This window comes from Centropristis striata, chromosome 11, assembly GCF_030273125.1.
Source record: "Centropristis striata isolate RG_2023a ecotype Rhode Island chromosome 11, C.striata_1.0, whole genome shotgun sequence".
In the NCBI taxonomy this organism is placed as follows: domain Eukaryota; kingdom Metazoa; phylum Chordata; class Actinopteri; order Perciformes; family Serranidae; genus Centropristis; species Centropristis striata.
This window is the reverse complement of record NC_081527.1, coordinates 32,861,283-32,883,599: the sequence shown is the minus strand read 5'-3', so window position 1 is coordinate 32,883,599 and position 22,317 is coordinate 32,861,283. Positions and strand designations below refer to the sequence as shown.

Here is a 22,317-nt window from a genome sequence, read left to right as displayed (position 1 = left end):
CACATTCCACAGCTTGGTTTTGATGCTTGAGGGTAATTTTCTTGGTAAACGTATTTAAGTATTTAAGAAGTATTCATGCAATTAACTCAAGTAAAAGCATTAATAATAAGTAAATCCTACATTTAAAACTGTAATTAAGTAAATGTATGCAAGTATTATACAGCAAAATGCACTTAAAGTATCAAAATTTAAGTATTGTGTGGAGTAAAATGTTCCCTGTCAGTGTTTTACTACTATTTACTATGTTTTTGTGAATAATATTACTGCTGTATATGTTAATTTTTAACTCTTTTATATAGGGCTGCTTAGTTTAGTCTACAGCAATGCATCATATTGTATAAGATCATCATTTTTAGCATCGTTGTCCTGTTTTCAGTTTTGTGACGATGCATTTTCCAGCTGACCCAAGAGGGTTTTTAAATAGTTTACTCAGCTGAAGAAGTAGAAATGAACCAACACGTACAGGAACACTTCATCTTCGAGTTTATAAGAAAGCATAACTTTTTGGGTTTTCATTGCACAAGAAGGGAATAAAAATAGCACTCTGAAATGTAACTAAAGGCGTCATGTAAATGTAATGGAGTAAAAAGTACATTGTACCTCTGAGATTTAGCAAGTGTAAAGTTGCATAAAAGCAAAGTGAGCTCGGCAGCTGCTTGAGGTAGAACCCATCTGAAATACGTGTGCTTACATGTGGATCTGTGCACGTGTGTGTGCTTCTGTGTGCGTTCGCTCCCATCAAAATGCTTTAACGGTGTTTGATCAGGAACAGATTGTAGGCTCCAGCACATCAACTCAAAGTAGGTCAATAAAAGCAGGTTGACTGTTTCAGTTCACAACTCTAATTCTTCCGCCCCCAAATACTATAGCTAATTTTAAATCATCAGGGCCCCTGATGTATTTGGGTTAGGGTGTCACACCTTTCCACACTCTCAAGGATTTATATTGCACTGCTTGAAAAAGCATCTGGAGCCTAATAAAACCTAATGTGACCACAACCAGGGGCACATTAGCTCAGCCATCTCATTACATCTATGAGTCATCGCTACCAGCATCATATCAGATCAATTCAAGCACCTTCACTGTTGCTTTTGTGTGATTGTTTGTTTTGATTTCTCCTCTCCCCATAAAGGAAATTGGCCAAGAAGCGTAAGGAGACACTGAACAGCACCCGCCAGGAGATGACAGTGATGGTCAACTCCATGGACAAGAGCTACACGGAGCAGGGTACCAACTGTGACGAGGCGCTGTCCTTCATGGACACACACAACCACACGCTGAACACCCGCAGCGAGTGCGCACTCACACTCAACGGCCGCAGCGAATGTGGGCTCACGCTCAACCAGCGCAGCGAGTGCGCGCTCACTCTCAACCAACGCAGCGAGTGTGCGCTCACTCTCAACGGACGCAGCGAGTGTGCGCTCACTCTCAATGGCAGAGGTAAGGTGGCCCCGCATCAGCCTACCTGCCTCTTACAGTCACACACACACTGAGCACGGGGGAAGCAATTTATTTGGTTTGGTCAGGTGAGAAAGGAATCAGACTTGGCTGCACAGGAAATAGTCACACAGGGACAACCTAAAATGGGATTCTTGGTCCTTTTCCAAGTGAACTGTGAATTTAGGAACATATTCAGGGGGGAAAAAAACTCAATTTTTGGTGTTAAATCCTCATTTTTTGTGTGAAATATCTGTCATTGCTTTTAGGTAAGGACTGGAGTCATATTTGTTTTAACTTCCCCAACAAAAAATCTCTAAATTTGTGAAACAATTGGTTCAGTGTGAGACCATATGACTTTCTTATAACCATAAAAAAAAGTAGTTTTTCCCCCTCTTTGTCATTTACCACATCCAGTTTCCTAAATTTGAGTTGAAAATGTATTTTTAATGAACTGTCTCAATGTTGATGTTTTTTTCAGTTGTTTTACCTTGTTCTAACAGAGGCTTTATACAGCCAGAGCTTATGATTTAACAGTATTTTTGCAGCTTTTAAAAATCTCCCCCTTGTTTCCAGTGCGAGTGGTAGCCAATCGGGAAACCAGCTTCTTCATAAGAGTTTAACTGAATTGACTTTCATATGACGAGAAAGACTTTGATATCGTTTTGAGAAAGATTTTGATGTAGTTTTTCTTCAATGGGAGTTTCATCCCTCTTCACAAGTCTGCAAGGGTTTGTTGTATCCTTTTTAAATATTCCCTTTTTTCCCTTTAGTTTCTCAAATTAATTTTTTGTTAAATTAACTAAAAGTAAAAACTAAAGTCAGCAATATAAATAATTTATTATTAGGATGTTGCTGATACCAGCACTATACTATAGTTGTGGTAATAGTTGTGTGAACACTTAAGAGCCTGTGGGGAGTCTTGTTTTGTGATCAAGGCTGCTTGAAATCCCAAACCTGACCTCAAAGCTTACCAGTAAACAGGACCAGGTCCTAAACTCAGCACCCTCCTGTTCCAAGGAAGAAACACACAACACATGCTAGATGCTCTCTGGTGCGATAACCTATTAATTTTCTTCGTCCCAGGTTAAACTTAATACTTTGTTGATGGACAGCTCCTCTAAGTCTGCACCCAGGGCTTGACCTGGTATAATCCCAGTCAAAACCATCAGATTAAAACTCCACAGCAGCTTCTGTCTCCACACCCCTGCAGGGGATGAGCCCCAAAGATGCTCTGACCTTGATTAACTGTCTGTTAGTGTGGATGTTCAAATCTGGCCTTCTGTCTGCCAGCGCAAATGATTTAAATGCATTACTTTTGACTCTGCCTATCAGTGTAATGCCTTTCCTTCTGTACCTAAGCCCTCTCACGCTCTCCGTGACCTTACATGGCTGACAGTTGTGTCATTTGGGCTCAAAACATCACGGTTGACAGATTATAGTGCTGAACATACTGCACTCATAACTCAAACCCTATTAGCATGGCAGTTGGCTCCGTTGATGTTGCAGGAATAGTTCTTGTCCTGGTTACGGTCCCATTATTGTCAAGAATCAAATGAGTATAAGGCTTTTATATTCTAAAGCAGGTCTATGTGCTCTATAAAAAGTGTCAAAAAGCTCAATCAACAGGAAAAGCACAACCATTTTCCGAAACTGTGCCTTTAAATGAGCCATCAGGACTTCGAGTCTTCTTGTCTTGTTATGTCACAACTATGCTATATATTAGTGGAAAGTGCCTCTCATTCTCCGGCTGCAATGATGGTGCAGAGACAGCAAGAGCTTAGAAACACTGACCAACCAGAGCAGACAGGGCATTTTCAGGACTAAAGTGGAGCGTTTCAGACAGAGGTTGAGCACGGGTATGTTCAGATGGACAGTATGAGAAAAAGAATGTGTTTTTTGCACATTAAAGCATCTAACGTGTTGTCGAAGAAACCTGAGAGTCTGCAAGTAGATTGTCGCAGTGTAGAGTTCTCGCCCAAAACCCCTGTCGAACCCAATCAGAGCACAATGTGAGCTGTCAATTGTGAAGTTTTATACAATTAAATAACTTATTAAAGGCAAACTCATCTGAAAGATTTTTAGCTCATGTTTCATTTTTTAACATGGAGGAGGCGACGTTCATGATCTATACTGCAGCCAGACAGCCACGGGGGAAAATGAGATGTTTTGGCTTAACTTTTAATCATAGAGCAAGTGAGATAACGTAATTAATGGCACTTGAACAGCGCAGACTTCAGTCAAGGCTGATGATGATCCGAGATGGGAAGTTATTACTATTTTATTTTTTTATTTTGTCATATTTGTATTTTATGGCTCAAAGCTTTTAAACCAAATGTTGATAGCTATTTCCAGCATATTCTTGACAACGATAAGCAAAGGAAACGGATCAGTCAAATATGAAACACATTCACATCTCAGAATGTTAATGAAAGTGAAAATTATGTTGTGAATCCCCTCATGATTGGGATCCTCTCCAAAATGTTATGCAGGTGCATCTCAATAGATTAGAATATCAGTTTATTTTTTATGTTAGTAATTCAATTCAAAAAGTGGAAATAACACATTATATAGATCCATTACACAGACAATGAAGATTGATTTGAATGATTTAATGAAGACCTAAAATTCAGTGTCGCAAAAAAAATGCAATATTACAAAAGACCAATTTTTAAAAAGTATGTTTGATATGGAAATGTTGGAAAAGTATGTCCATCTATATGACTCAATACTTGGTTGGGGCTGTTTGACTTGAACTATGACTTTTCCATCATTTTCTAATGTATTGAGATGCACCTGTATGTTCTTCCTTGACCCATGTTTAATGAAAATCATACCAGTAGTTATACTTTTTTTTTTTTTTTTTACACAAAAATCACACTGAAAACATACCCTCTTTGGCAGAGATAATGAAAATGTAATGTAGTGTTTTTACATTCTGGCATTACTATTTTCCTTCAGTAAAACTTCTGAATTCTACCTCCGGCACTAAGCAGTGCTAGACTATTGATCGCCTTGTGTTGTGTTCTTTTCTCCATCTCCAGCTGGATCTTCACCCTCTTCCTTCACGCTGCCTAAAGCCAACACTCTCACTACTTCCATCCCCACCAACTCCTACTACCCAGGTAAACATACACTGTATTTCCTCACGCTAATCCTGAATGTCAACAGACAAGTGTTTACTATAGAGGCAGGGATGTTGGGTGAAACCAGAAGGTGTGAAATTCAGTCATCAGGAAACCTGCAGAAGTGTCAGGATGAATTAATAAGAGACAGCATTTACAAGCAAGTATTAATTAGTTTTATGTTCTTGGTAAAGACCACTTTTTGTGTAAATTACACACTAATAAAGTAATGTGTGGTATGAATGAATTTAACGGCTTTAAAAATTAGAAAACGATTTCACAAATGAGGAGGTAGATAAATTGGCTTTAGATGGGTTTACACCCTGCTACATCTCTGCTTCTAACAAAGTGTTTTATATCACTTTGCCAAGATGGAATTTAGCTGCTCAATCATGAGTTCAATTTCTCCAAATAATATGCATAATTGTATGTCCTATGAAATCAGATCACAGCTCATTGATTAGATGGAGTAAAGGGCAGCTAGATTTATAATCAACTAAACTTGGTGTATAATTAGCTTCTCTGGGAAATATGATTGAGTTTCTTGTTATGCTGCTTGGCAAAAAACCAACAAACTGTCCAATATTTTTTTCTTATTTCCTTGTGAATTTATCTTGTCTTCTTTTATTTACTGCAACTCTCTTTCCTCCTCCAACTTCTGCACTTGTTATGGGGGTATGAGCAGATCCCTTTGTGCCAACCGCTATCTTAGGTGAGACACATTTTCTTTTCCCATTGCTGTTGATTATTTATTCTTACTTCTACGGTGAAGAAAATTACAGTTGCATTTACATTCATAAGATGGCTGTTTGAAGACTTAACTGTGAGAAAAGAAAAAAAAAGCACATATTTTGTTTTTTCCCATTTTTGGTTTGGTTGGCTCTTTAATAAAGATGGCTTCCTCACCTTCATACCTGCCTGCTGCTTCTACCCCCCCCACCCCTCCTCCCCCTCCTCCTCCTCCTCCTCCTCCTCCCTCCCTCTCCCTTTTCCTCTCCCTCCCCGTCAAACGAGGGGCTCTCCTGGGCTGAGGCTGGCTTCACTCCATCCCATCCGCATTGCGTGTCGTGCGTGTGATGTCACATACGTGTTTGACCTCTCATATGCATGGACAGACATGTGGACTGGATGTGGGGGAGTGTCTAAGGGGGGCAACGGGGGAGGCAGTTTGCCCCAGCGCCAAGGCTACAGTGTGCTGAAGCCATAGCAGCTGCACTGAGACACAAACAGAAATTAAAGAGTGAGAGGGAGACAGAAAAAAAAAGCTCTCTCTTAGCCCCCCTCAACAAAAATTCCAAAAACCGGGATGCGTTCGGTCTCAACGTCTAAAGTCTTGCATTAGCTGTGCTGCCCTCCCCTCCCTCCCCTCTCTCCTCACTATGCATTTAACTCCCCTCCCTCCCTCCAAAACAACAACCTTTTCTATTATTCTTTTTAATGTCGCTCCCCCTGCCTTTGGCTAACTGCTAGTGACCTACTTGTTTTTGTTTTGGTTTTGCCAGTGTTTATTCATCCTGCTCAGTGATAAAATGGAATTATAAAAAGGCATTTTGTTCATCTGTTAATTATTACTGGCCTTTGTTGGAAATGCACAGCAGCCCCAAAGTGCAGCATCTTAAACGAGCAGATGCTTTTTATACCAGCGGAGCACATAATGTAGCTACTAAGTGGGGCACTAGAACTGTAATAATTTAATACTCAAGGCCAAGAAGAAAGATGCAATAAGCAACTCTACTCCAGCTTCACCACAAGCGCCATAAGTGCATTTACAAGTACACAACTTACAGTTAGGGCGCTTTTCCCTTTCTCCACATAAGTGCAACTTTAAGCAGTGTCTTTCATCATCGCTGCTATGACAGCTGCTTATGTTAGTTCCACGTTTAATGAAGCGTGAAACAATTAACATGAAATTACCGCAGCCAGAAAAGGTTACATGCTTTCAGTTGTGACACAGTCAGTCACAGCATTGTCTCATCAGTTGAGGTTAATGATCAAAACTGATTGGATCACAGAGGATTGGTAATGTTTTTGATTTTTATTGCACATTACTATTTAAAATATGGCATAAATACAGGTGTCACCACTAGCACATGCAAATATAATTATAGCAATTAGAGAAAGAAATTTGAAATGTCAGAATACTCAAAGTATTGGCATCATTAGAATAGTCACAGATTCGAAACAATTACAGCTTGCTCTGAAGCGACCAGTATTCCACCATTATTTTCTCCCCTGAAATCCATGACTTCCTTGTTTTGTTCTTTTACTTTTGTCTTGCACTGTTGAAATTGCCCCATCCATCCACTCAACATCCCCCCTTGACTAGGCTTTCTACCTAGGCAGTTTGGACTGAGAAGGCATGTGATCTTGCCCTATAGCGTAGCTCTAAAACACTCTACTGTAACAGGTTCTCATGCTGTATTGTTGCTTATCCCCTCTCTCCTCTCTCTTCTCCTCTCTCTCTCTTTACATACGTAACCTCTTATGTATCTGCTATCTAAAAAGTGCCCATTAATGGTAAGTTTTCCCAAGTGGGCCCTGGGTTGGGGGAAGGAGGTGGTGTTTACTCAGAAAGCAAGCCGAAAGTGAGAGGCTGCTTCTGACATGGACATTACGACATTTATTGCATGACCAGTGGACATGTTAGCATCTCACCGCCCTCCGTACCGTGCCACCAAGCCACCATTAGCCTAGCATGGTCAAAGTACGTACAGTGCCCCATGGCAGCATCACCCCATGCATTCTCCTCCCATCTCCGCTTCCCTCCTGTTTTTATTTATTTATTTATCTTTTAGGTTTGATATATTTTTTTTCATTTTTCGGGGAAGAACGGGTGGCAGGGGTTGAATCCACGCTGTGTCTGTGTGATGCTTCTGACGGTGCCTGCTGCAACATGCTCACTGTGGCCCACCGCACCCCCTCACATCCTCCTCCTCCATGTTTCTGGACACCCTCCATCGTCCGCTGGCTCCCCACAGCATCTGTGCCTCATGTCTGCCACTGACTGGATTACAGTATGAAAGAGCTGGAATGGACTATGACTCTCAATATGAGCTGCAGCCCAAACCAGCACACTGTACTGCCAGTAACAAAAAAAAAAAAAGTAAACTTGTTGTTTTACAGCATCTTCATGTGGATTTTTACGACCGCTCTTATACTGTTTCTCGCAGTTGATGGCCGCTGACTGCTTTTATTCTGACAGTAGCCATATTAAATGCTAATAGAGTAAGTGCTACACTTAAAGGGCCTCATATTTTAATGGCTATAGGCTGTCGTACAGTACAGTCGGCCTGTAATATTAAATATTTTCCAGCCACACACTGAGACAGATGGACCTGAACCTTCCCACCACATGACTCATCCTATTACTCAATGATGTTGTGTTGTTGTGACCATCCATAACAAACAGATTACTAGTTGAGAGTTGTTTGTCAATCTGGAGGGTGGTGACATAATGCTTAACAGTAAATGAGATAATGTGCCATCTGTTAATGGGAACAGTTGTAACTGAGATATGAACTGGTAGAACAACACCTATAACAAAACTCTGCTTTATACGTCAATTAACTCATGAAATACTTCTACCATTTATTGCTCCAAGCATTATGTCACCCACATGTATCTGATACAACAATATACTGATAAATCATGCAATGATGGCTGCCGCCCCTCCGTCCTGACCTGCTCTGTCCTGTCCCTGTGTTTGTGTCCTGCAGATGAGAGCCAGAACATGGGCAGCGACACCAGCAGCCTGGTGCAGTCGCACACTCACTCCCTGAGGAAGCGGGAGCCGGTTGATGTGCCGTACCAGACGGGTCAGCTGCACCCGGCGATCCGCGTGGCAGACCTCCTCCAGCACATCACCCAGATGAAGTGCGCCGAGGGCTACGGCTTCAAGGAGGAGTACGAGGTAGGACGCAAGCCAGCTGTCATCCCCCGACTATAAAGGCTGCAAACACAAATAAAGCCTGGTGATAGACTTGTAACATCTCCACGGAGGTTCTTGAGTGGAAATGTTTATCAGTCTAATACAAGGCTTCATCTGTGTCTCTGTGTCCCGTGTCTCTGTATCCGTCTCTCTCTTTCTGTCTGTCTCTCTCTCTGTTTTGCACTGCACAGCAGAACTGTTTTGTTTCTCCCCAGATGCACTTTTATGATAAATTGTTAATGTACCCGTCTCAGTGTGTTTACGGTGTGATTCGTTTTGTTGTTCATCTGTTCCTTGTTGTTTGCAGCGATTGTGCACTGCGTGCGTGTGCGTGTTTGTGTCAAATGCTGCTGTCCCAGTTCCCCTCAGAGACTCAGCTGTAGACCAATGTGAAATGCAAACCCCCTACAAACACACACACACACACACACACACACACACACACACACACAAATGTAAGGAGCTAGCTGTGTGTTAGTTAACCATGTCCCCTCCTTTATCTGAATCAGGTCCGATTAGGCTCCGACAGCCCGCTGCTCTCTTAAGACTGTTGTCACACAACAGCATTCGTAATCTGACACCATGCCTCTCGCTGACACCAAAACAAAAGATTTTGCCCCAGAAGAGCATCACTCTCATTTCCTCTCATTAGTGCAGGAGGCTGGCAGGACTTGGCGGTGCTCCAGCCTCCTTGCCGTCCCTCTGCTCCACACCAGTCAGCCTCATCTCACCCTGATGCCATGTTGTAACAGACTGGCTTCAAGCTATACTTTTTAGACCCTGTTTTGAAATATCTCATCTGTATCACTCCGGTCTCTCTATCTGACATCACACTGGCCCTTTTCACTGATAGTATTTCCACTGTTTTTTATTCTTACATCTTCTGTCTTTCTTTATCACCTTCGCACATCCTCACCTTCACTTTTTTTTTTTTACTTGCATCACATCTCTTTCTTCACCCAGTGAGTGTATTCTCTTTATATCTCATGTCCTCTCTCCTGCTTCATCTCTTTTTCTGTAATTTACTTATCTACACCTTCTGCGTTCTCCCCTTGCTTTCCTCTTACTCTCTTCATCTCCCTCCCTGCTTAATTCTACTATGTGCAGTCCAGATTTATCAGTAATTAACTCCCCACTTTCCCCTCATGACTGTGGAATTAAATAATGCAGCCTCCCATTGCTACCTGAGGCATCAGATCATTGAGGGGCTGGAGTGCTTTGGGCGGCCCTCCGGGCCTAATCCATTATGGATAAAGGTGTTTTGGGTTCACGCGGCCGGCATTGCATGGATGCGTAACAGTCAATAAAAAAGGAAGCAACACCACAGCGAGCGATAGGACCCCGCCCCCTTCACCTAGCTGTCCACAGTCTGTTCCAAAGAACGCCCGTGGGAGGCTTAAAGTGTGTAACGGAGCTCATTCTCACTTGGCTAGAGCGATTCATTTGTATGTTGTGTTCCGCTGCTGTCTTCTTCTTTATCAATCTGTCTTAAGGTTAATGCCCTTTTTAACCGTTTATTATTATTGATGATGCAATTGGAGCCCAGTGCACCTCTAAACCTGTTGACTTACACTGTACTATATCTCTCTCTGACCCATGCTTCTTGTTATTCTGTACGTTAACTTTGGATCAGATAAACGAGGTAAGCCAATACTTTTGGTTATTTGTGAGTTATTTTTTAAACTTGTAGATTGATATCACAAACCTGACAGATTGATGGTGCTTGTTGGCAATTTTCTTAAGGCCCTGTGGGATTACATCATCTCACATATACTGTATGATCTAGTCTGAAAAGGGCATTTACCAACAGAAGCTATGCAAAGTTACCAAACCATTTGACAGGCTACATATGATGAAATGTGTGAAACAGTGACATTTTTTGTAAACTTTTGTCATGTCAAGTGTCTGCAAGTCACTGTGAAATGTTTTCTTTCCCACAATCAGAAAGTGTGAGAAATGCTCCACGACTTAATTGATCTTTCTTTATAAAGCTTTTCAAAAGCATGCCTATTACCACACCATTACAAAGAGAAGAAAGAGCCAGAATAATTTAAAAATAATAACGTGTAAAATTCAAATATTTTTGAAGATAACAATGACTCACTTCAGCAATTTCTGACACTGTACTAGTTAATTACAAATTAAGGTGTGAGTCTACAAATTCATTAGTGTGTTTCATTATCACATAGCCAAAAACCCACCAAATCCCAAAGTTAATTTACAATTTGGACCAAACAGACGATATGTAATTGGAAAACACAATGAAAAAGGGACACGCCACAACACTTCACGCTCTGCAAACTCATGTTGTGTACTTTGCAAAAGCTTTATAAAGCCATGTTTGATAGAAACTATAACATAATTTTTGCATGTCCAAATTCTTCTGCACGTTGACGCACAGTTAGTGAACCATGAGCAGGAAGGCTTTATAAATGTCATTTTGTCAGTGATTTTCACTTGTTTTCACTTTGTTTAATGTGAGAATGCTGGATTCTATAGGCTCCAACCACAAATGAACACTAGTCAGTGTGAATGAGTCTCCTTTTCTCACACAGTAAATTAATAATGCAGAAGCAACTCACTTAACAATTCTGCTTCTTTGCGTTACCATTTTTTTCCTTTGCCATGATGTTTATTGTATGTCAAGTGCTCTGTTGTCAATTTACTGTACATAGGTTTCCCCATAGTGACTCTATGCAGAGAAAGCACTGTGCTTTTCACTTACTTTAAATGGTTACGGACACAGAAACACCAAAGCAGCACTGGGACTTGAGTACAGCAGGTAGCCTGTAATTAAAAACATACTAAGTTGGATCTGGGCCAGTGTGAATAATTTGAGGATGGTGAAAAACTACCTGCAGATGCACTGAAGTAAAGTACAACAATGACCTTTACTACAAAATAGTTTTTACAGGTGGAGCCAGCCGTTGTTTTTCAATCACTGTCTGATGAATTTTAGGCTGCCAATTATTCCCAGTGTGGGTATATGGCCTTTAAATTGAAAGCCTTCATATAATCTCCACCTCTAGGGACACTAACTACTTTATCGGCATAATTTATTTTTCGGAATTCAGGCTCTAAACAGCCTGAGGAATGAGACCGCAGCATCTGAGACAGGCAGGGTCACTCAGTTTAAGAGAGAACTATTATAAAGTTGCCAGGTAAAAACGCCTTTCGGCTTGAAGATGATTTGTCTTCAGATGCTTGATGTTAGACCTTTATCCTTCAGAGTGACAGAGGGAGAGACATTGGCCCGTGCACTTACTCAAGACATACTGCCACAAGGAGGAGAGGCCTGTATAATCTGTCTCTGAGACATGCTTCCATCTTCACTGGAAGGTTGGGACATATTTTTAGCATATTAAAGCTGTTTCTCAGTGAAATCACTAATCCTTAGGACTTAATACAGGAATATGTCCTTGTGTGGTGTCTAAAAAGGCCTTTATTTGCTAGACAAACGGCCTGCCGCCTGCCGTAGCACTGAGATGAATGAAACCATCAAATCGTAGATCGCTGATGATTGAAGACAATGTCCCCGGCGCTCTCAGACTGGCTAACCACAGTAAAAGGAGCTCTCCAAACAATCTGTTTAACCGATCCGATAAATGCTCACGAATCTTTACTTGCAGATGCATCCTAATGTATTAGCTGACTTTTTAAATGTGCATTAGCTGACTATCAAAAAGCCAGAACAATAACATGTTTTTGTCCCGGCTAGTCTGCTTGGAGCCAACCCCGCCCGCCCCTGCTGAACAGCGGTGGACTGGCAGTGGAGATGTATTTTCATAATTTGGCTTAATTGTGCCTGGTGTGCCATCAGAATGGAAATCTCCCCAGCGAGAGATGATAAATATTTCATGAGGGTAATCTGAGCAGAGCAGTTTTGATCTGCAGACGATGAGCTGGCTTTATTTTTCCCCGCGACGAGCTGATTGAGTCCTTCAGATGAGGCAGACAGACAGCCGCTGCGGTGGCTCCGCCCGGCAGAGCGGCGCAGGGGGAGAGGTTTGAGCGTGACACCCGCCGCTTCTGCCCTAATGGCACTCACTGCTTGACACAGCTCCCCAGGATCCACCACCCTCTCTGTGTTTCATGTCTAATAATGATGTGAATATATCTCTCCCTGTGTCTTCCTTTCTATTGCCAATGTTCCCTTCCTTTTTTTGTAGAGCTGAAAGAGGAAGACTGTGTTCTTTAGCCTGGTTATCATTTAGAGTGCTCACACATGACACCATATTTCATCTCCCCCCTCTCTGTTCTCTGTTTCCTGTCTTTTCAGAGCTTTTTTGAAGGACAGTCTGCGCCATGGGACTCTGCCAAGAAGGATGAGAACCGCATGAAGAACCGATATGGGAATATTATTGCATGTGTGTACAAAGCACCTCCTGAGCGCTCATGAATTTTTGTGTGCCGTTCCCATTCTTCTGGCTGATTTATTGGCCGGGCTTGTGACTCTGGATAACTATAAGCTGCTCAAACAGAGTTTTATTATCAGCCAACGAGAGCAGCTTTGACCTTTCCAATCTACTTTTATATTCATCTTCTTGCAGTGTCTTTTCAGTTCTGAGAAATAAGCCGCGCAGCATATGGCACGTGACTTGTAGCTTCTGCAATGTTTATAAAAATGTTGAATTTGATTTCGCAATTAATTCATGTGGCCTTTTCCATACGTGAGCCAAGCTGCGATGGAAATTTGCCGCTTAATGCTGATTGGACGGTTCAATTTAACTCTCTTTTAATCACTGCTATCAGGGAAGGCCCACTTTAAAAGTTACATTGCATTACTTAAAGGGACAGCTCAGACAGTCTTCTTTTGCTTCCAGTTCTATTTAGCAATCCAGATTGTTTGGGTGTGATGTCTGCCTTCTCTTGAATATGTGGTGCTCAAAGATAATAAAAATACATTTTCTCATGACCCGGTTACTCAAGATAATCCACAGACCTTGTTGTGAGCAGTTTCATGTTGGAACTATTTTCGTTCAAGGGGTGTGTCCAGTAGGGGCCCTACCATCTGATTGGCAGCCCCAATTGCCACTTCATTATTCTAAACTATGACTAGTGAGGCAGGACTTTAGGCTGATTTCTTTCCTTTTTTTTGTCTTAAAGACTACAGTATGGAAGCTTTATGTTAGCTTACAGTTGTCTTGTGTCACTGGTGTCTATTTACCTTATATTTTACTATTAAACACATGTAAGAAAGCTTGAGATACTGTAAGATTGATATGAGTAGTGGAGAAAGAAATAGTGAATAGTATATGTCATTTCGAACCTGCATAAGTAATTCAGTCAGTCACTTGGGCCACCCCAGTCAAAAGACTCTGGACACATCACTGTTTATTTCAAGTACAGCTGCTAAGAAGGTCTGTGGATTATCTTGAATAGCCTGGTCCGGATTTCTGGAAAGAGACATTGCTGTTAAGTTTTCTTAAAGGTATTTTTTGGCACCACAAGCGAAATGCTGTGTAGTTGCATTATTTTTGAGAGAAGGCAGTCATATCCAACACTAAGAAACTCCCACTGGAACAATCTAGCTTGATAAACAACACGACAGGTAAGAGAAAAACTATTCGAGACCTGTCCCTTTAAGATCTCAAGTGGTGGACGTAAAATACCACAAATTACAACAAATGTAATTTCTTTGAATATGAACGTGATCCAGAGTCAAGGCTGCATGGTTTTTACATTTAACAAATGCATTTCCTCATAAATGTATGTCCTTATTCAAAGTAATTGTATTGTAGTTTTGCCTTTTTTTACAGTGTTTGCATTCTGTTCTCACCCCATTCTCACTGCTGACCTTATTAAATGTTAATTGAAGTTTTTCCATCGAGCATGCTTCATACACCTAATGCCACTGAGCTCCAAAAATATTAGTTTTATTTACATATTTTGCTCCTAATTTCATATTAAGGGACAGCAGCATCATTGTGTTCTTCACACAGACTCAGCCACATGATAAAGGCCATTCATCCGGCTGTTTTCCTGTGCACCACAGCATGATGCCAGCCTGGTCACTCCTCCATCACCACTCTTTTTGCCTCTGTTTTACTGTCTGTCTTCCTGTCCCTCTCCCGCTTTTCTTCTCCTTTGCCCTCGTTAATATGATTAATTCAACGTTGGTTTCTTCCTCTCCGCCTCTCTTCCAGATGATCACTCCCGTGTCAGGCTGCAGGCCCTGGAGGGGGAACAGAGCTCCGATTACATTAATGCAAATTACGTTGATGTAAGTACACACACCAGCCAGCGCCACCAACGCAAAGGTCACTGCGCTTCCTCTCGGGGAGAGAGAGGGCGCTGGTGCCGCCGTCACAGGGGGGCCTGAGGGACAAAGCAGCCCCTACTGCCTGCCCATCACATGCACACACACATACAGGAAGACGCACACACACTGCCTTTATATTCAACTTTAGAGGGCTGCTGTATCACTCTATTCATTGGATATATTAAGAGGAATGAAGATCAGAGGCTGACAGCACTGGGAGAGAAAAAAGGCAAACCAGCACACAAGGGAAGCTGAGGTTATAGTTTTGGACTTTGCTTTGAACAACAGAATGAACACGTTGTGAAAGCCAAAAATGAGAAGAGAAAGGGGCAAAGTTTCATGGATGATTAATTAGCTAAGCTATAACGATGGATACAACTGAAAAAAGAAGACAAGATGCACACAGAGAGCGCAATGCGGTGCCTTGAACCTCAGAAATAGAAGCACATATACAACAATGAGCATGAAATGAGTCAAAATTATAAGTACGGCTACCAGTGACTGATGTGTGTCGGTTCCCAGTGTCAGAGTTTTCTACAGAAACCGTCAACGTCAGACTCCTCCCTCAGATGTTTTGTAGCATGATGACAAAGTCGCACAACTGCTGTCTTTGCTTCTGCAAGGGGACACTCATTATTTGCTCATCATTGTCATGTCTAGTCATTATGAGCAATTGAGTTTTTTCGATTATTTTATATTATTTATTGTACTTTTTACTATTGTTGTTGTTTTTTACAGAATAGTACATTTCTGATGTAGGGCCTCATAAAAATACATAATTTATTTAAAAATAAATAAATAAATAAAATGAGAGAAAACAAAAGAAAAAAATAGATGTTAAAAATGGGGGTATTTGCAGGAGAGCAGAGTCAGTTACAGGTGAAGATTCAGTGGTACTCTATTATAATACCCCAGTTTTGTTACAATAGGCCGTCTCACTTGGTTAAACACCTCGTTACAGTGTAATAAGCCCACCTTTGCCCATCTAAAGGTGTTTGTTATCAAGTGCAGACTTGCAGGAATTCAATATGTTATGTAAAAACCTGTTTCTGTCACTGCAACCACTGAGTTATAGTTGGTCCAGTGAAACTGCAGAGCTGCATTTCAGCCTCACTCTGCTTTACATCCACATAAGGCAGCTGCCTCGACATTTGGACAAGGAAAAACCCTTGCGTATGGACTCGTGCATCCAAGTAGCCGCAGCATTTATCTACAGAGACTTTGTTATACATCTTACCACAGGAGAGTACTTACTGCACAGCACTTACATGCACTCAAGTGACTTAGCACACCTTTACAGTAAGTAAAAGTCATTAAAAAGTGGCGTGAGACATGCCTATCGTCAAAGATCTAACCCACTTAACACACACAATATAGGACCTCCTGATCTGACCTGATTTGCTGTTGATAGTGGTGTTAGTAGCAGGATGTGACCAATCACAGCAGCTCATTGGCCTCTTTTAGCAGATGCTTCCGCTCCATGTGTAATGGCCTGGTGATGTACCTGACTCTCTAAGTGGTTTTCTGCTCAGGAGAGAACTCTCACTCCGTCTCCCATCTTCTCTTCCCCCCACCTCTCTAATGTGGTAATTTGTAATCTCTTGTTACGCCTTCAAACATAAATTCATAATGCAAGGTGTGCCAAGGCAAATGCAGGGGGCTTAAATTATTTACCTTTCCCACTATTCAGTTTATGGCCCATTATGCTGCGAAAAGGGGCGCTGCGGAGAAGACTCTCACAATAGAGAGAGCCCCATTATAAGATAAGAATACACGCATATTAAAGAGGGCTCTGATTGAAAAGGATTTCCACTGCTCTGCCAGCTTCATTGAAAAAGTACTTAGTAGAAATGCAGGCAGATGGGTAATGATGTTTTTGCTCTTCAGAAAGCTTTTTAACCCATCTAGAAGCTTGTCCTGCCCAATAAACTCTTATGTGTAGAACATTTCCCACAGTGTTTGTTATTGTACTCTATTATACCGCCGATTATTTCGAGTCATGTACGAGTAAGCAGAGCCAGTGGGGTATGTTTCTTTTCTTTGCAGCTGATTGAGTGTTTTCATAAGCATTTAGGAGGCAAGGAAATGTAGTGTAATAGCCTTTTGTCTGCAGAGTTGTGTTTGCTGGGTGGGGGCACTTTGTGCTGAAATAATGCAGTGATGTGCTATGGAGTTGGCACAGAAATCAAGCCACTCAGGTATCCCTAACCCTGTCTTCTAATGGATACATTCATATGCAACTAATTTGGATGAGCAAGACATGAAAGGGAAGCATGTTTACAGTTGCATTTACAATTGCATAAGTTAAGGCATGATTAATGTAGATATTATATTATAGTATTTAGTCAACCTGAATGACTACCTGCTGTTTGTGTTTATTTACCCAACCCAAACTATTAACTATTTACCCAAATGCATGTACATTTTGACAAAGTCCCCAACAATTTGGGTTTGTGACCTTTAGTTTCTACATGCAACTCTTCCTCACAGATCATACCCAAAAGAGATTAGAGGTTCAACAATTAGTCGACTTGTGAATTAGTCAATCGACAGAAAGGTATTTGTCAACCATTTGAAAACTGATTAATCGTTTAGAAGTAATTTTTAATGCAAAGATGTCAGAAAATGCTACTTTCAAATATATTCGATTCCCTGTTTTGTTTTGTTTTCGTTTATAGCATACTGAACTGAATATATTCAACTTTTTTCTAACATTTTATAGACCAAACAATCAATTAATTAATCTAAAATAGCCTGATTATTCAATAATAAAAACTAATCAGTAGTTGCTGCCCAAGATGACATGAGCTGTGAGGATATTTTTCTACTCATATTTTTTTAATTTGAGGCCTGAAGAGGTAGAAGTATCCAGAAGTTGATGAGAAAAATTTGACAGACGAAGAAAAAATAATAATTATCTGCAAGTTCTTCTACCTTCAATCATCTTTCGACCCTTTGGGGGGTTCCTGTCTGGCAGGTTAGGAACCACTGCTCTGCGAGATGTGCAAGCACGAGAGCTAATAATGCAGAACCACCTTAAGGCACTTATAGTTCGAATTGATTGGTGTATCAGTTGTGCATAACAACAAAAAATGCCATAAGAACTGACATTCTATAAATCTGGGGCCTCTCTGAATCTGGGGGCCTCGGGGTGATTCCACACTTTTCCCTTTCAGTTATGCAGCCTTGCTGTTGCCTTTGACTTCTGTGTAGGAGAAGGTGTTCCACTTTAGCATTAAACATAAGAGAGGCAGCATTTCCCTCTTTTTTCCCCTTGTAATTGTATTTGAAAAAGCAAGTAAGTAGTAAATAAATGTATTTTGCACTGAAGGTAATAGGGTTGGTACCTCAGATTTGCAAAAGTGGGTTATCTAATGATATTCAGCCTGAAAATACAAATTCATGCCCACAGGCAAAAACAGTTCATGCTGCATATTTTAGACACTCTGCATCCCACTGTTACTGGAAAGAATTAATGTAAATGATCATTGTAATAAGCAATGCAGCAAAATACAAAGAGCATAACACATATTTAGTTCCCCTTTAGTAATTTACACATCCCTGGAAACAAAGCATGGTCAATTAATAATTTCAACACGGACATTTTTGTGTGTATCTCCTTGTGGTGATCATAAAGAAACACTCTTATGTATTGAATGTAACATGCGTCTAAAAAGCCGCGAGTCCATTTATAGTAAGCTCTACTCACCTGACAGTCACTGTCAGGGCCCTCCTTTCTTCCCGTCTCTCCCCCTCTAATCCGACGACGTACTGGGCCTCCACTTTACTTGACAGAACTTACATGAAAGCACAAACAAATCTCCTCCTCAGTCCAGAGATAAAGAAGTCATTAAAAATGGAGGACAGTTGAATGAGCTGAAAGAGCCCTGTGGATGAGAGAGAGAGTGAGGAAAATATCCTTTGTGTCTTTCTCCCTTCATTGGAGGAGCGTTAATCACAGTCCAAGTTAAATTGAATATGAGTGAGATAAGCAGAGCAGCAGGGGTGGGTGGAGGGGGGAGAAGACAATCAAGAGGGAGGCAGGGCCGGGGAAGAGCCTTTAAGTCCTAATGTTTTGTTTCCTGCCTCATATCTCCAGAGAGGAGACAAGGAATTGGACAAATAAAACTTGAAGGGATTAGAGTAATCCGTGAGACTAGGGGCCTATTGTGAAGATCAGTGCTGTTAGTTGTATCTTGGGGATTATCAACACTTTGGCTGCTTACTCCAGAGGTGTGCTGCATATAGAGTGTGTGATGGAGTGTTTATGCATCTTGCAACCAGCTGCATCCATCACAAGCTTTGCATTTCCTCTTGAAACAAAGAAATGAATGGGTGTACAGTAGCAAACAGTTGGCAGCCTCACTATGCACAGTGTTTCTTGACACAAACATCTTAAGCAGCTCCTCTCGAGGTGGAGCAACAGTAAAGTACATTTTATCTGCAGAAATGCGATATTTGAAACGGCAACAGCTGTGAGTCCATACAGTTCAAATCTGTTCTGTTCAGTCGTGTATGTAAAGTGTACCGTTTGTAAGTTTTAAGATGTAGAAATAAACTGCAAAGGTCAAACTGCACTGTCAGAAAACAGACTAAATATCAAAGGCTGTGTTTTCTGAGAGAGGTGGCCTCACAACAGCTGGCGTTTTAGGAGTAGAAAGAAAGTGAAGTGACTCATCTCCCACTTTTCTGTTTTTTTTTTCAGGGCTACCACAGGCCAAATCACTACATCGCAACTCAAGGTAAGAATAAAACTTTCTAAAAATTGCGAGGCACTCTGGGTTGAGTGGGCGGAGAGAATTTAAGGCTGTCTGTTTGTTTGGAGCAGGAGGGGGAGGGAGGGAGGGAGGGGGGATGCGTGCAGGTGTTCGCGAATATCTCTCTGAACATCCTCATCGTTGTTTACATACGCTCTTGCAAACTCCTCTTTGATGCTCAGTCAAGTGTGTGTTCGGGGAATCTGGTACTGCTCAGTGCACACGCACACACACACACCGACACACACTTACAGACCTCTGAGTGAGCAGAACAGCACGCTTTCTCTCCGTCTCTTCACTCCTTCCTTCCATCAGTGGTGTGGGAGCGATTAATCAGGCAGTCTGGGAGAAAGCTGAATAAATAAATGGATTAGCTGACATGTACAGGCACATTTTGTCACTGTGTTAATCTGGCCGGCAGATTCGTAGGGCGAGGAGCACTTACCGTGACCCCAGAGGTTAAGTCTGATTGATGGTTAATTGTTATGAATTTTGCGTCAAGAGCCTCACTCCCACACAACGGGGCTGCGTGCATGGGGATTTTGCGTACCACTTTAGACGGAAAAAAAAATCAGTGGAGGGAGAGGGAAAAAAGGAAGAGGCGTTTTTGCGAAGAGGCCTTAATGGATTCACAATCTGCTTTGGCGGAGCTGGGAGTTGCATAATTACCTGTTTATTAGTGCATTGCCTCTCTTCCTCAGTGTCTCAATTAAAACAACCCTCTGTTTGCTCTTACTTCAGAAATAGATGGCATACCAATCAGGCGACGGCCGCTTAGTTGGTCTGTCTGCCTGTATGCAGAGCACCTGATATTTACTGTACTGACCACCGAGTCAAACGCTCCAAACTAAGCCGTCTGTCAAGTGCCGACTCTCTCCTGCGGGGCTTCAGCTCACAAAAACAAGCCACTTTAACAGGCACGTTCACCTCCTGAAAGGATTTCAACTGGATTGTTATGACTCCTATAATTGTCCTATACTCATTAAGAGCAATCCATATTTCATTTAAAAATATGCACATGGAGATCAGCAGTCAAAGAAGCCCTCTCTTAGATGAAAAGCTCCAGAAGCCAAACGTGCTTCCATTCAAATTAATTAGCCCCTGTTTTCTCATTGAGCTTGCATAATAAGTCCTCATTTTGCAACAACAGTATCGCAAGCACTGTGTAGAGCCATCCAGTGCGGAAGAGGGGAGGTGTGTGTGGAAACATCTGTATTCTCTGGGAGAGCAGGGCCTTTTATAATTCATCATCAGCTCCGGCAGACTGACAGGAAGGAAGGCTCAGTCTGCTGACACTGAGGCAAAGAGCAGCCCGAGATGATAGGGAAGCCAGACACAGACGTGTCTCTCTCAGTCAGACAAACTGCATACTGTAGCACCTGAAAAGAGCACCTGGGCATTGGCGCACTTGCTGAAAATGAGGAAGTAGTCTCTTCTCTCCCCCAGTAAAGTTTTTCAGTGAGTGACACTTCCACTCGAGTCCACTGGGACCAGCGGTGGCTCACAAAATGATGATACCCACAATACTGCTGGATAAGCTAAAAAATCTTTGACATAAATTGGTTGTGGGGGTGGTTCAGGATGTGCTTAATATGGCAGACGTGTGGGATAACGTTGTCCCTGTTCTCTTATGCTATAAACTACAATGACACTCATTAGTTTGGGGTTTATTGATGAGTCCCTTTGCTCTGTCAAGGTGACAACGGCAGGTAGAACAGCTGTCACTCCATAAAAGCCTCATCACCCAAGCTCCGCTCCTCATTATGTAGGTCATTCTCTCATCCAGGGCTTTTTTTTTTTTGCTGCAGCAATACAACAACTGACTCTCAGTAATTCACCAACTGCAGCTCACCTACTTAGCAGATTGAGCGCGTGCATGCGGCACAGCCCTCCCAGTTCTCCGCCCTGCCTCTGTCCATTTTTATGTCCTGCGGATCGTTTAAATACCGATCAGACATGATTCTCCTCCTGGTGGAGTCTGTGAATTACACCGAAGCCCGGGTGCAAACGGCTCTGATAAGTCCCTGCATCCTCCTGGTGATGTGGAAAATATTCATGATGCGGGAAAGGGTTCAATTTCATCAAGCTTTCGCCCTCTGGTCCTCTCTGCTCTTCCCTCCCCTCCTTCACAAGCACCAAATGTCACCAGCAGCGCAAAAGTTTTATTATTTACAGGTTAACATCTCAAAGCCCAACGGGGGGTGCGGGGGTTGGAGATGGAAAGAGAGAGAGAGCAAATCAATGATAAGTGAGTGTACATTATGCCAAAGTCTGCTGCATGTAATATTAATGGGCAATAGGGGAACATAGCGCCCGCGTGTTTGTCTGTGAGTGTGTATGCGCGCACGCTGATCGAGAGTTTTGCGGCGTACCTGGCTGGGGGATTTCTACAGCTGTCACGCTCCTCGCTTCTGAGGAGGAACAGGCCCGGTCCCAAAACACAGCGTCGGCTGCAGCAGCATTAGCTCTCTGACAGCTGGAAGTGAGGCTTCTGCTGGTGTTCTTCCTCTCTGAAGTGCATCCTCCAAACTTCTCCAACTAGGCTCCACGTACCCTGTACTAGAAACACTGCTTTCACCTTGCCATTCACCAAGTGAGCTCTCAAACCAATTTCTCTCCTAACCTGTGGCTAAAACCTTTAAGACTGTAAACATTCCCTCAGTGAGGCTTTTTATCAGAATTACTTCGAAGGCACAGGCCTCTCCAGTCACCTCTCAGTCAGCTCTGCTAAATTTATGCAAAATTCATGCAAATTTATGCTTTTACGTCTATTTAAAAATATCAGTTGTACTTAGTTGTGCTTGATTT

The 22,317-nt window shown here is 42.0% G+C and overlaps 1 protein-coding gene across 2 annotated transcripts in view; it reads left to right on the top strand.

The window, feature by feature from the left end:
• LOC131980288 (receptor-type tyrosine-protein phosphatase mu-like) overlaps positions 1-22,317 on the top strand; it is a 177,489-nt gene that overhangs the window by 129,586 nt on the left and 25,586 nt on the right. Inside the window, exons 17-24 of one of the 2 annotated variants that reach the window (XM_059344500.1) lie at positions 1,133-1,440; positions 4,482-4,562; positions 5,248-5,274; positions 7,068-7,079; positions 8,279-8,472; positions 12,770-12,857; positions 14,637-14,713; positions 19,458-19,494. In XM_059344500.1, coding sequence (XP_059200483.1) covers positions 1,133-1,440; positions 4,482-4,562; positions 5,248-5,274; positions 7,068-7,079; positions 8,279-8,472; positions 12,770-12,857; positions 14,637-14,713; positions 19,458-19,494 — 824 coding nt within the window. The remainder of the gene's footprint in view (positions 1-1,132; positions 1,441-4,481; positions 4,563-5,247; positions 5,275-7,067; positions 7,080-8,278; positions 8,473-12,769; positions 12,858-14,636; positions 14,714-19,457; positions 19,495-22,317) is intronic. The other variant, XM_059344499.1, reaches the window with a different exon arrangement.